The sequence below is a fragment of the Pleurodeles waltl genome, chromosome 4_1 (genome assembly GCF_031143425.1).
Source record: "Pleurodeles waltl isolate 20211129_DDA chromosome 4_1, aPleWal1.hap1.20221129, whole genome shotgun sequence".
Taxonomy (NCBI): Eukaryota; Metazoa; Chordata; class Amphibia; order Caudata; family Salamandridae; genus Pleurodeles; species Pleurodeles waltl.
The window spans coordinates 251,991,133-252,004,743 of record NC_090442.1 but is presented as its reverse complement, the minus strand read 5'-3'; the positions used below and the strand labels follow the sequence as shown (position 1 = coordinate 252,004,743).

Sequence of the window (13,611 nt, the reverse complement as noted above, 5' to 3'; positions counted from 1 at the left end):
ATTGGAGTCAGTAACTATCACACACCATGACCTTTCAGTCACGAATAACCACACCTTTAGGTAAACGTTAGAATATTTATTTCCCTATATTAGCAATGCTAATATCAAGTAAGATAATCTCAATATTAAATGATAAATATATAAGAACCACACTGGCAATCCAAAGCATCGAAAGAAGCAAAATCTAATCAAAGCTTGACCTACTACACATTCTAAAGTTACAGTGCAAATTAATAAGAAGAACAATTGTGCAAACAATATCACATACATTTAGATTCAGCAAAGAAAATACATCAATTGTTACTCCACATAGCGACTTTCATTAGTGAGGACCCTAACTAACACCAGATTAGCATCAGCATGTTGGGCTTCATGCAAAACAATTTAGTCAACACAAATTTGAAAACAACATCTAACTATGGCTCTATTAAATTAGCATGGTTGGTACCTAGAAGGAAAAGCAAATAGACATAGCAAACAATCTCATAGTTGATATGCCTATCCTCCGTTTGGATCAGCAAGCTGTGACAGGCTTCATCATCAGGACATCAGTTTGGCCAGCAAGTCATCAAGATTCAGCATAAAAGTTCAGATAACGTAACATCTCTAAGCAGTAAAGTTAGGCACGTCTCTTGTCAAGATGCTCAAGAAAATAATGACTGTATCTTCCCTCTATGCAGTCTGGCTAAGTTAGATTTCCTAAAACTACTTCCCAATTCCCTATTGGTCAAGGGATCGCATGTTCACACTTTGTCCAATAAAACTAAAACTTGAAATCTACAGTTTCTACTAGCACACTATTCACTTGTCGATGACTGGCTCCTCTTGTCCCGTTCTCGTCATCCGGCTCGTCAGGTAACAATGTTGTTGCAGCTTATACTCTAGTCAGTATGGTCATTATTCTCTCCTGAGAAAGTCATTCTTACACACACCACATTTACAGTGTTGCAGTCGCAAGAACAGCATATTCTAGCAAGCAGTTCTCATGAGAAAAACTTTTAGCTACGAGCACATTTGGTCAGCACAGTGGAAAATCACAATTTAATTCTCTAAGCAGACATTTTATTATCATATTAATAAGCCATTAATAAGCACACTTCAGGAACGTTGGCAGCCACTCATGAGGTCATACTTTCAAATGTGTGCATTATTTTTCTCTAGATTAATACATTATCTTCACAAATCCATTACTCAGAATACATGAATACTCATTAATATGTTTTACCAAAACACCTGCTCTAACACCTCCACTAATAATATATATTTTTTCTGCCCTTGATTTGGTTTTATATAGATGCAGCCTATCAGCAAACCTAAGAAAGTATTTTACTGTGCATTATTTGAAAAAATGCTGCCCAAGTTATGCAGCCCTGCCAAGTGCCACGCATCACTAGTTAAAAAACCCAATTTTTGGTCATTTTCCCGCAATGCCTGAGATTGTCACACGAAAGAACCATGTTGTGAAGTGCGATACAACCGTGAAGTTTGTTTCTCGTGTTGCTAGCTAAGTTCTGAGTACTGTTTATCAAAGGCCATAAGAAGGAACTGGTGTACAATGGGAGGTATAGTATTCTTGTTATTTCAAGAAATATGTAACCGACTATAACAGAAACTCTCATCCCAAGCCAAGTAAACCACAGAGATTTGAAGACTTAAACACAAAACTACACACCCGCCTAATTATCGTACAAAAGCACCCCTTACTCAAACCATGGCACCAAACATGGCATTGCTTTCAACAGGCAGGAGTGAATGCCATGTTCCTTCTGCCATGCGGACCGCAGGTGGAAAGATGCAGAGTGGAGTGCACTTGCCAGCCCCAACAGTTTCTCGTTGTTCAAATGGGTGTAATTTCTGATATTTATATATTTCCCTTGTCTTCATTACTTGATTTTGCTCCAGAGAAAGTGTCACTCGTAGTCGTTGAAATGTCACTCCTAATTACACTGAAATTATGAAAATGTCATACATAGCAATCTAAAAACTTGGCAGCTATGATTATGTCTGTAATATAAACGTTGCTGATCTTCTTTACTTCCTTGCGTCAGGCATGAAAGAACGGACACTGTTCGCTGTGTGAAGTCTTGTCGGCCAAATGATAACAACTGTATGCTGGATCCGGTTCATACAATCTCCAATACGGTAATCTCCCTGCCGACCTTCAGGGAATTCACCCGTCCAGAAGGTAAATTGTGGCTTCTTTTGGTAATTACCTATAACAGTGTCTTTGAGGGAGCATCGCAGGTAGAAAGGGTTGGAGGTGCTGTTGTATACTTGTAATTTTTCATTTGAGCTTTTAATGTGTATTTAGTCAATGCCTTTTTGATATTGCTATATATTATTTGATGAGCCCAAATAGTTATATCAACATAAGAAATTGTGGGATCGTTGAAACCCATGGAATAGAAAAAAAAGATATTAAACTATAATAGGGATATAAAGTTGTTACGTCTCAACATACCAAAATATTCCAATGTCAACTGGGATGAGAATGTAAATGAAATTCTGTGGAAAAAAGTTTTATTCGCTAATAAGGAAGATTTGTAGTATGGCAACTTGAGAGAGAAAAAAATCCTTACTCTAAGAAGGACGATGTTGGAAAGTTAACCCCTTCGCTGCCAGGCCTTTTCCCCTCCTGTGCCGAGCCTTTTTTTGGCTATTTGGGGCAGTTCGTTCCTAGGCCCTCATAACTTTTTGTTCACATAAGATACCCATGCAAAATTTGCGTCCTTTTTTTCTAACATCCTAGGGATTCCATAGATACCCAGACTTTGTGGGTTCCCCTGAAGGAGACCAAGAAATTAGCCAAAATACAGTGAAAATGATTTTTTTTTCAAACAAATGGGAAAATGGGCTGCAGAAGGTGGCTCGTGTTTTTTTTTTCCTGAAAATGGCATCAACAAAGGGTTTGCGGTGGCAAGATCACCATCTTCCCAGATTTCAGGAACAGGCAGACTTGAATTAAAAAACACAATTTTTCAATACAATTTTGACATTTTACCAAGACATACCCCATTTTTACTATTTTTTGTGCTTTCAGCCTCCTTACAGTTAGTGACCGAAATGGGTGAGAAACCAATGCTGGATCCCAGAAAGCTAAACATTTCTGTAAGGTAGACATAATTCTGAATTCAGCAAGGGGTCATTTGTGTAGATCCTACAAGTGTTTCCTACAGAAAATAACAACTGAAATAAAAAAATATTGAAATTGAGGTAAAAAAAACTGCCATTTTTCTCCACGTTTTACTCTGTAACTTTTTCCTGCGATGTCAGATGTTTTAAAGCAATATACCGTTACGTCAGCTGGACTCTTCTGGTTGCGGGGATATATAGGGGCTTGTAGGTTCATCAAGACCCCTAGGTACCCAGAGCCAATAAATGAGCTGCACCTTGCAATGGGTTTTTATTCTGTACCGGGTATACAGCAATTCATTCGCTGAAATATAAAAAGTGAAAAATAGGTACAAAAAAAATCCTTGTATTTCCAAAATGGCCACAAGATAAGGTGTTGAGAAGCAGTGGTTATTTGCACATCTCTGAATTCCGGGGTGCCTATACTAGTATGTGAATTACAGGGCATTTCACAAATAGATGTATTTTTTACACACTGTCTTACATTTGGAAGGACAAAATGTAGAGAAAGACAAGGGGCAATACCATTTGTTTTGCTATTCTGTGTTCCCCCATGTTTCCCGATAAAAATGGTACCTCACTTGCGTGTATAGGCCTAGCAACTGCGACAGGAAATGCCCCAAAACACAACGTGGACACATCACATTTTCACAAAGAAAACAGAGCTGTTTTTTGCAAAGTGCTTAGCTGTGGATTTTGGCCTCTAGCTCAGCCGGCACCTAGGGAAACCTAGCAAACCTGAGCATTTTGGAAAACTAGAGACCTAGGGGAATCCAAGATGGGGTGACTTGTGGGGCTCTGACCAGGTTCTGTTACCCAGAATCCTTTGCAAACCTCTAAATGTGGCCAAAAAATACACCTTTTCCTCTCATTCCGGTGACAGAAAGTTCTGGAATCTGAGAAGGGCCACAACTTTCCTTCCACCCAGCGTTCCCCCAAGTCTCCCGATAAAAATGGTACCTCACTTGTGGGGGTAGGCCTAGCGCCCGCGAAAGGAAATGCCCCAAAACACAACGTGGACACATCAAATTTTTCCACAGAAAACAAAGGTGTTTTTTACAAACTACCTACCTGTGGATTTTGGCCTCTAGCTCAGCCGGCATCTGGGGAAACATAGCAAACCAGCGCATTTTTGAAAACTAGACACCTAGGGGATTCCAAAATGGGGTGGACACATTACATTTTCACAAAGAAAACAGAGCTGTTTTTTGCAAAGTGCCTAGCTGTGGATTTTGGCCTCTAGCTCAGCCGGCATCTGGGGAAACATAGCAAACCAGCGCATTTTTGAAAACTAGACACCTAGGGGAATCCAAGATGGGGTGGACACATCACATTTTCACAAAGAAAACAGAGCTGTTTTTTGCAAAGTGCCTAGCTGTGGATTTCCGCCTCTAGCTCAGCCGGCACCTTGGGTAACCTAGCAAACCTGCGCAGTTTTGAAAACTAGACACCTAAGGGAATCCAAGATGGGGTGAATTGTGGGGCTCTGACCAGGTTCTGTTACCCAGAATCCTTTGCAAACCTCAAAATTTGGCCAAAAAAACACTTTTTCCTCTAATTTCGGTGACAGAAAGTTCTGGAATCAGAGAGGAACCACAAATTTCCTTCCAACCAGTGTTCCCCCACGTCTCCCGATAAAAATGGTACCTCACTTGTGGGGCTAGGCCTAGTGCCCGCGAAAGGAAATGCCCCAAAACACAACGTGGACACATCACATATTCCACAGAAAAGAGAGGTGTTTTTTACAAACTGCCTACCTGTGGATTTTGGCCTCTAGCTTTGCCGGCATCTGGGGAAACCTAGCAAAGCAGCACATTTTTGAAAACTAGACACCTAGGGGAATCCAAGATGGGGTGACTTGTGGGGCTATGACCAGGTTCTGTTACCCAGAATCCTTTGCAAACCTCCAAATTTGGCCCAAAAAACACTTTTTCCTCTCATTTCGGTGACAGAAAGCTCTGGAATCTGAGAGGAGCCACAAATTTCCTTCCACCAAGCGTTCCCCCAAATCTCCTGATAAAAATGGTACCTCACTTGTGGGGGTAGGCCTAGCGCCCGCAACAGGAAAAGCCCCAAAACACAACGTGGACACATCACATTTTCACAAAGAAAACAGAGCTGTTTTTTGCAAAGTGCCTAGCTGTGGATTTTGGCCTCTAGCTCAGCCGGCACCTAGGTAAACCTTGCAAACCTGCACAGTTTTGAAAACTAGACACCTAGGGGAATACAAGATGGGGTGACTTGTGGGGCTCTGACCAGGTTCTGGTACCCAGAATCCTTTGCAAACCTCAAAATTTGGCCAAAAAAACACTTTTTCCTCTCATTTCCGTGACAGAAAGTTCTGGAATCTGAGAGGAGCCATAAATTTCCTTCCACTCAGCGTTCACCCTAGTCTCCTGATTAAAATGGTACCTCACTTGTGGGGGTGGGCCAGGTGCCTGCAACAGAAAAAGGCCAAAAACTTGTAGAGATTGAGGGAATATCACAGTGAGTTGATAAGCACATATTTTTCTTTTATACATCTTTTAGGCTGACTGCTTTGGGGTCCCATGCAAATGAGGTATCATTTTACTTGGGGGACTGAGGGGAACGCTGGGTGGTAGGAAATTTGTGCCACAGCGGTGATCCTACAAAGAAAAGTGAGGAAAATATGATTTTTTATGCAAATTGTGAGGTTTGCCGAGGAGTCTGGGTAAGAAAATGTTGGGGGATCCAGGCAAGCCACACCTCCTTGGGGTGTCTATTTTTAAAACATGTCTGGGTTTGGTAGGTTTCCCTAGATGAAGGCCGCACCCGGGACCAAAACCATAGGTGCCCACCCTTCAAACACAGGTAGTTTTGCAATAGATCATTTTGGTGTGCCCACATACTTATGTGATGTTCCAAGCACTAAAACTGTGAAAAGAAATGCACTTAGGTTATGTTAAAAAGACCCCTCACCCACCAACTAAGTTGGTGGCATGCTTCATCATCGGGGTCCCACCCGAGGCACCTAGCATGTTACAGGTGTGCTGCAACGCCTGATTACAGCGGAGCAGGTTTTGTCATTTTTACCACACATACTGGTTGGATTTGGCACGAGGGTGAGTGATGGTTCAGTGGATCAAATTTTATTAACAAGAGATTTCACAAAAATTAAATGCACTGTTGATAACTGAAAGGCCAAAAAAACTGAACCAATGACTCACAGCTCGTGAGCTGTAAAGCCACGGCAAGGCACCAACCACTTTACAGTCCATTCACACACCTTTCATACATGACATGCACAAGACCTTTCACGCCGCCAGCCACGGGCCCAGCACATTGCAACACTCGCATCGACAGACAGTGCCACTCAAGGGCCCATCACTTACATACGCCCACATGCCTGATACAGCAATCACACCAGCTGATGGGAGTGTGTGGACTGGTGTTTGGCTGGCAGTGTGTTGCAGTAGCCAACACCAAGTCAATATGTCCACTATGTACACCGTCAGCCAAGCGCCACTCAACACACAATGGCATCACTTTTTTTTTTTTTAAACAAAGAAACCACTAACTAATTAGAAATAATTACAAAACTACAAACACAAAAGCTCTAACTAAGGACATGACAGAAATGCCAACCATGAAACTGAACACATGAAAATACAAAACAGTCAGTTTACACTCATGGCTGTTCCCAGTAATTCTTCTGGGTGTGGTAATTCTTAAAACAACCACCCACACACAGCCCAGGCTTTGAAGGACAATCTGGGCAGTACATTTGAGTCTCCCTCAGGATACCTCTTCGAAAACACACTCTACATTTCTTAGCTGGAAAGGCTTTTTTGGGTGTGGGAGGAATGTGCTCAGCAAAGTGGCGATCTTTCAATCTAGCCACATCCTCCACCACTGCTTCTCTAGGAACTCTGGCCTGTTCATCACAATAAGGCTCTCTATCACTGACTCCTGAAATTTCACAAATGTCATCTTTGATTCTGAAAACCTATCCTTAAACACAATGAAAGCATTAAAAGTTGCTAAGTGGAAGAGGTGAATTGCTAACTTCTTATACCAAACGTAAGACTTACGAATAGCAGTATAAGGTTCCAACCTTTGATCAACTCTATCTACACCTCCCATGTGCTTATTATAATTTAAAATGCACACAGGTTTGCGCACTTCAGCAACCTGGCCCTAAACAGTCACAGGGGAAGTACTCTCATCATGGATGGTACTTAGCATGTAGACATCCCTCCTGTCTGAAAATTTCAAAGCTATTAGCTCATCATTCCACAAAGCACTGCACTGTCCCCTCTCAAGTTTTTTACAGACATGCTCCCTTGGATTGCCTTTCCGGTTACAACGAATTGTGCCACAAGCAACAGTGTCCACTCTAAACAATTCCTTGAACAGCTGCACTCCAGTGTAGAAGTTATCTACATACAAATGGTGACCTTTGTTGAACAGTCGTCTACCAAGTTCCCACACAATTTTCTCAGCAACTCCAAAAGTGGGAGGACAACTAGGGGGGTCAATACTGGAATCCCTACAAGTGTAGACACGGAAATTATACACATATCCTGTACTACTTGCAGACAGAATATACAATCTAATTCCATATCGTGCCCTCTTTTTAGAATGTACTGCCTAAAAACCAAACGACCCTTAAAGAGGACCAACGACTCGTCCACAGCTATTTCTTTGCCTGGAACATAGATCTCTGAAAATCGATCTACAAAATGATCAAGGACAGGCCTAATCTTAAAAAGACGGCCAGAATCAGGGTGATCTTGTGGCAAGGCTAATGCATTGCCAATAAAATGCAGCATCCTAAGAAGAAGCAAATACCGATTACGACTCATGGTTGCAGGAAATATAGCTGTTGCCATCAAGGGACTAGTAGACCAATAAGAAGCCAGTGACGGCTTCCTTATCAACCCCACCAAAAGAGTCAAACCCAAAAACCTTTTCATCTCCTCCAGATTTGTGGGAATCCACTGGGTAGCTCTAGAGTGTGGCCTAAGTCTAGTAGCGTTGTCCCTCAAATACTGCTCTGCATACAAATTAGTCTGCTCAACAATCTCTTCCAAAAACACATCATCCACAAATAACTCAAAGAAATTGACAGGCAAAAAGTTCTCTGTATTGACTCTACACCTCGGGAGACCAGTAAAGGCAGGCAACTCTGGCTGCTCCATGTTTGGGGCAACCCAGAGTTCAGGTCTTCTAACGGGAAACCTTTCAGCCCCAGGTTGCTGCACTAATGGCACATCAGTGTCCTCCTCTAAAACGGGCCCTTCATCTGCACTGAGTGTGGCTTCCTCATCAGAAGATTCCTCTCCGACAGAAACTTCACTGCCAGAATCTCTCACTTCCTCCTCTGCCTCAGATGCAGAGTCCGTCTCATAATCATGATCAGACAATGACTCAAAAAGCATACCAACCACCTGCTGAGCGGTCATCCTGCGGCTAGCCATGATCTTTCCTATGAAAATTAACTGGAAAAAATGCACCACCAACAACCAGCACTGTGTAAGATAAGTAATAAAGTAAGAGTTATAAATTCAAAAACTATACCGCTCACTTGCCTGAAAAAGCTTCAATCACCAGCAACTACTCTGCACAGACACAGCAATCACCAATGATATCCCACTAAAAAGAAAGAAGAAAAGCTAATTAGAAATAAGACAACACAAATATCATTGTTCACACGTCTAAGGGCAATTTCACACAAACCTGCATTTAGTACACCACCTACAAACATGTCATTCATGCACGGCAACAATACTCCTTTGGAGTAAATTGTTTTTACATACCTAAAACATGCAACTATGCAAACTGCAGGTCAACCACCGCCAAAACCGCAAGGAGCCACAGCAAAGAAAGCAAAAGCTTTGAACTAGAACAAAAAGGAGGAAAACAATGATCACAAATGCAAATACTTCGTCAGTTGACAAACATCCCACCATCAAGCATTTAGAAATTGGTGCCTTAGTAGATTCTGCCATAGGGGCAGATGGGCCTACTAAAAAATAGGCCAATCTGCCCCAAGGAGGGCAGAAAATACCTTTAGTAGTGTGTCCCCACGGGAAGCGACCCTTGCCCAAGGGGCCACCCCCCAAAAAAAAAACAGACACACTATCCCTGGTGCCTAAGTGGCTTCTGCCCCCCTGGGGACAATGGGCCTAAAAAAAAAAAAATAGTTTGGGGGCAGAAATGGCCTTGGTGCACGTGCCCCCAAAAGGGGGCGACCCCCCGTCCACTAACACACACTATCCCTGGTGTCTAACAGTTCAATGCCCCCTTGCCCAAGGGGACGCCCCCCCCCACATAAATAAAAATTTTTACCAAAATCCCTGGTGTTCTAGTGGTTTCTGTCCCCCTTGGGGGCAGATCAGCCTAAAAATATTAGGCCGATCTGCCCCCAAGAGGAGCAGAAATCGCCACACAAACATGCCCCCCAAATGGGCGCGACCCTTGCCCAAGGGGCCGCTCCCCAACAAGAAACATTGCAAAAAAAAATCAAAAAGAAAAATCCCTGGCATCATTCCTGCTGCCTGATCGCAATGCGATCGGGCAGCAGGAATGCTCAAAGAGACACCGGGGAAAACCCTTTCCTTTCCCCCAGTGCCTCTTTGTTTACAACCCCCCAGCAGGAACTCACCTCTTTCTCCTAATCGCACTGGAAGCAAATGGCTTCCAGTGCGACCGGCACTGTGTAATGATGTCAGCGCGCTATGGCGCACTGACGTCATTACGGGGGGGGGTGGGTAGGGGGCGGGGTGGAAGGGGAAGGGCTTCCCCTTCCATCCCTGCCTTGGGGGGTTGGGAGGATAGCCCACTGAGCTCAGTGCCGAGGGCGTAAACATGAGCACTGTGCCGCTGGATGCATCCGCGGCCCAGAACCGGTTAACCCCTGTTGTACAAAATGGTGATTACACTGCTCCCTCGTAATCTTCAAACTGAGCAGTCTAGATGTTTTTTAAGTAGGATGGTGGGAGGTTTTCAGGAGCACAAACACCTTTAAATGGACTTTCTACATCAAGGTCCCCTTACGGATTAATAGGCCCCCGGGCAGGACATATTTTGGGGCCTCTGTTCAGTACAGCTTTGAAACATTTTCACCCATTTTCTGATAATTAAAGCACCCATGAAAGCCAAACGGTACTGAACTCTCCGTAAAAGTATGAAAAAATATCCTTTTCAAGGGGCCCCTTGGAAAGTGAGGTCCCTGGGCAAATGCCCACTTTGCCCATGCCTTAAAACGTTTCTGCTCTATGAGAAGCCGAAACGCAGCAGCCATACCCCTTTTTTGCACTAACAAGATATGAAATAATGGTAATAAATAAAAATCTTCTAGTACCAAAAGTGTGAAGTGGTGAAGTAAAGTTGGGGGAAATTCTTCCGCTTTGGAATCAATCAAGAGAAAACGTGCACTCCAGTGATACAGATCAATCCAAAAGTTTTATTCACTCAATTCAATAATCCACAATTCTGCTGTGGATTAATGGATTTAGTGAATACAACTTTTGGATTGAACTGCATCTCTTCAGTGCGCATTTTTCTCATTTGATTCCGGACAGGAGGGATTTGCACTACATACTGGTCGTCTCACCCGAAAACGCTCCACTGGCACCAGGGCTTCGGGGCAGCAGGTTCTCAAGAGAGTGTGGAGATTTTTGTATATATATATATATATATATATATATATATATATATATATGTACATATATATATATATATATATATATATACACATATATATATATATACACATATATATATATATACACATATATATATATATATTCACTGAAAAAACTAAGGGGGTCATTCTGACCCTGGCGGCCGGTGACCGCCAGGGTCACCGACCACGGGAGCACCGCCAACAGGCTGGCGGTGCTCCCGAGGGCATTCTGACCGCGGCGGTTCAGCCGCGGTCAGAAAGGGTAAACCGGCGGTCTCCCGCCGGTTTACCGCTGCCCCATTGAATCCTCCATGGCGGCGGAGCGCGCTCCGCCGCCATGGGGATTCAGACACCCCCTACCGCCATCCTGTTCATGGCGGGAAACCCGCCATGAACAGGATGGCGGTAGGGGGTGCCGCGGGGCCCCTGGGGTCCCCTGCAGTGCCCATGCCAATGGCATGGGCACTGCAGGGGCCCCCGTAAGAGGGCCCCGCAAAGTATTTCAGTGTCTGCTTTGCAGACACTGAAATACGCGACGGGTGCAACTGCACCCGTCGCACCCCTGCAACTACGCCGGCTCAATTCTGAGCCGGCGTCCTCGTTGCAGGGGCATTTCTGCTGGGCCGGCGGGCGCTCTTTCGGAGAGCGCCCGCCGGCCCAGCGGAAATGTTTAAATGGCCGCCGCGGTCTTTTGACCGCGGTGCGGTCATTTCACGGCGGTACCTTGGCGGACGGCCTCCGCCGTCCGCCAAGGTTAAAATCACCCCCTAAAGGTAACTATAACTCGCGCTTTCACCATGCAGTTTTCTCAAAAATAATGATATCGCAAATGTTGCTGTGGCCAACTCTCCTGCATGCACTCAAACCGAATCTGCGCACGGCTTCTGGCCATGGGCACCATGAGGTTGGATGCAGTGGGTGTTTTCTTTTTTTTTTCAATTTTTCTCTGGATCCTCGGATCCACGAATACGCCAGTGGATCCGTGAATCGGGTGAAAAAAGTAATGTGCAATTTCTTTTTGCAAATTACCCCTCTGTGTGTCCTACGGGGTCACTAACCCTGTATCCTGACCCCTTATGTGTTTTGGCACTGTTACTTTCCAACCCCCTAGCCGATGAGACCAACAAAATGGAAGCCACAACTTTTCTGTCAGGTTGTAGCCAGCCAATCGGGGCCTTGCTTTTCCTCTGGATCCACAGATCTGAATCTGCGAATCAGCGGCCCTAGATATCTATACTTTTTAAACTCTAATATAACAGAAACTACTGAATGTATTTACACTAAGCACAAAAAGCACATTCTGCATACCAAGATCTAGCATCCTCCCAAATTTGGTGTAATTCAGCTCAGCAGTTCGGGCTGTAGACATGTCTAAAGACCCTATGGGGAAAATGGATTTTGGGACCACTCTTTTTCTCAGCTCACGCTTGACGGATCACCTCGAAACTTTCAAAATAGCTGCTGGACTGAGCAAAGTATATATTTGAAAATTTCATCAAATGGCACCAAAGTTATTGGCAAAAGAAAAAAACGCTCTTCCTATGTAAACTAGGCCCTAACTAGAACTACCTGCTGGTGTGTGTGCATACACATATATATATTCACTTAAAAAAACAAAAGGTTACAAGGATGTTATACTTAGGCTGTACAAAACAATAGAAATTCACCAGTTCACCAGCCTTGTGGCCCCCATCACCAGGGCAGACCATGGCCCGAGGGACCCCACACTAGGGGGCCCGGCCATGTAACCTAGGTACAGTCACAATGTTTGGGACGGTGGGGGAAGCCTGAAGGCCCGACTGTCCCATTTGGCTCCCCACCTCCTGTGGGAGCCAGCATTGCTGCCACAGAGAGGAAGCTGCTAAAGCAGCTCCCTCACTGTGAGAGCAGTTTCCTCTGTCTGCCTGCTTGCATCTCTGTGGGCAGGCAGAAAGAGGAAACCTCCACTCCGATGAAGAGGAAGCTGTTTGACAGCTCTCCCTCCATCGAACCCAGAGTGTTTTCTCTGACTTGACGGCAGCTGTCAAAGCTGCCACCAAGCAACAGCAAACAGCAAACAGCTATGTCCCAGGGCTGTGGAGGGTCAGCGCAGCCCCGCATAGAATTAGATTCAAGCCCCAGACAGGTGGTGGTCCCCGGGGCTGCGAGGGAGGGGGGCAGGCATCCACTGCATTACTTTTGTTTTTAGCCTGAGGATTTGGCGGTCCCCAGGGCTGTGTGGGGGCCCGGGAACCTCCACTTAAAAATCATGAAAGCCCGGGAGAGGTGGCGGTCCCCGAGGCTCCGATTGCCCACCCCCTGAATTATATTAGCAATGTCACAGGAATTGGCCCATCTGGGGGATTCAGAATTGCAAAGCGTGGGACACCATGCTTCTTTTTTTTTTAATATAAAATTGACGTCTGATCCACAGATATGTCGCAACTTTTAGCGAAAATTTAAAAAGATGCTTTTTTGCCCTGGGGGAAGGAGGGTCACTTAGGGACCCCAGCATCAGACCTTTTTTGTGGGACTCGGCTTCCTTGTTGAAGTGTTGGCAGCCAGTCAGACCTCAGCACGAGATCAAGAGGGGTCGCGAATCATTTGCATCCCAAAATATACACATTTGGATTGCCTTTAATTTCCCAAAAACTACTGAATGGATTTACACCAAATTACAAAAAGGGCTCATTCTGGACCAAGAGCTACCTTTCTGCCAAATTTGGTGTAATTCCAGACAGAAGCTGAAGTGAGCGCTGTATTTTCTTGGTAAATTTCCTGAAGATTCATCAAATGGCGCCAAAGTCATTAGCAAAACAAGAAACCCTTTTTCTATAGAAACTAGTCCC

The 13,611-nt window shown here is 44.4% G+C and overlaps 1 protein-coding gene across 2 annotated transcripts in view; it reads left to right on the top strand.

The window, feature by feature from the left end:
- FBLN1 (fibulin 1) overlaps nt 1–13,611 on the top strand; it is a 766,403-nt gene that overhangs the window by 460,155 nt on the left and 292,637 nt on the right. For both annotated transcript variants that reach the window (XM_069228256.1, XM_069228253.1), the window contains exon 15: nt 2,049–2,185. In XM_069228256.1, the coding sequence (XP_069084357.1) occupies nt 2,049–2,185 (137 nt within the window). The remainder of the gene's footprint in view (nt 1–2,048; nt 2,186–13,611) is intronic.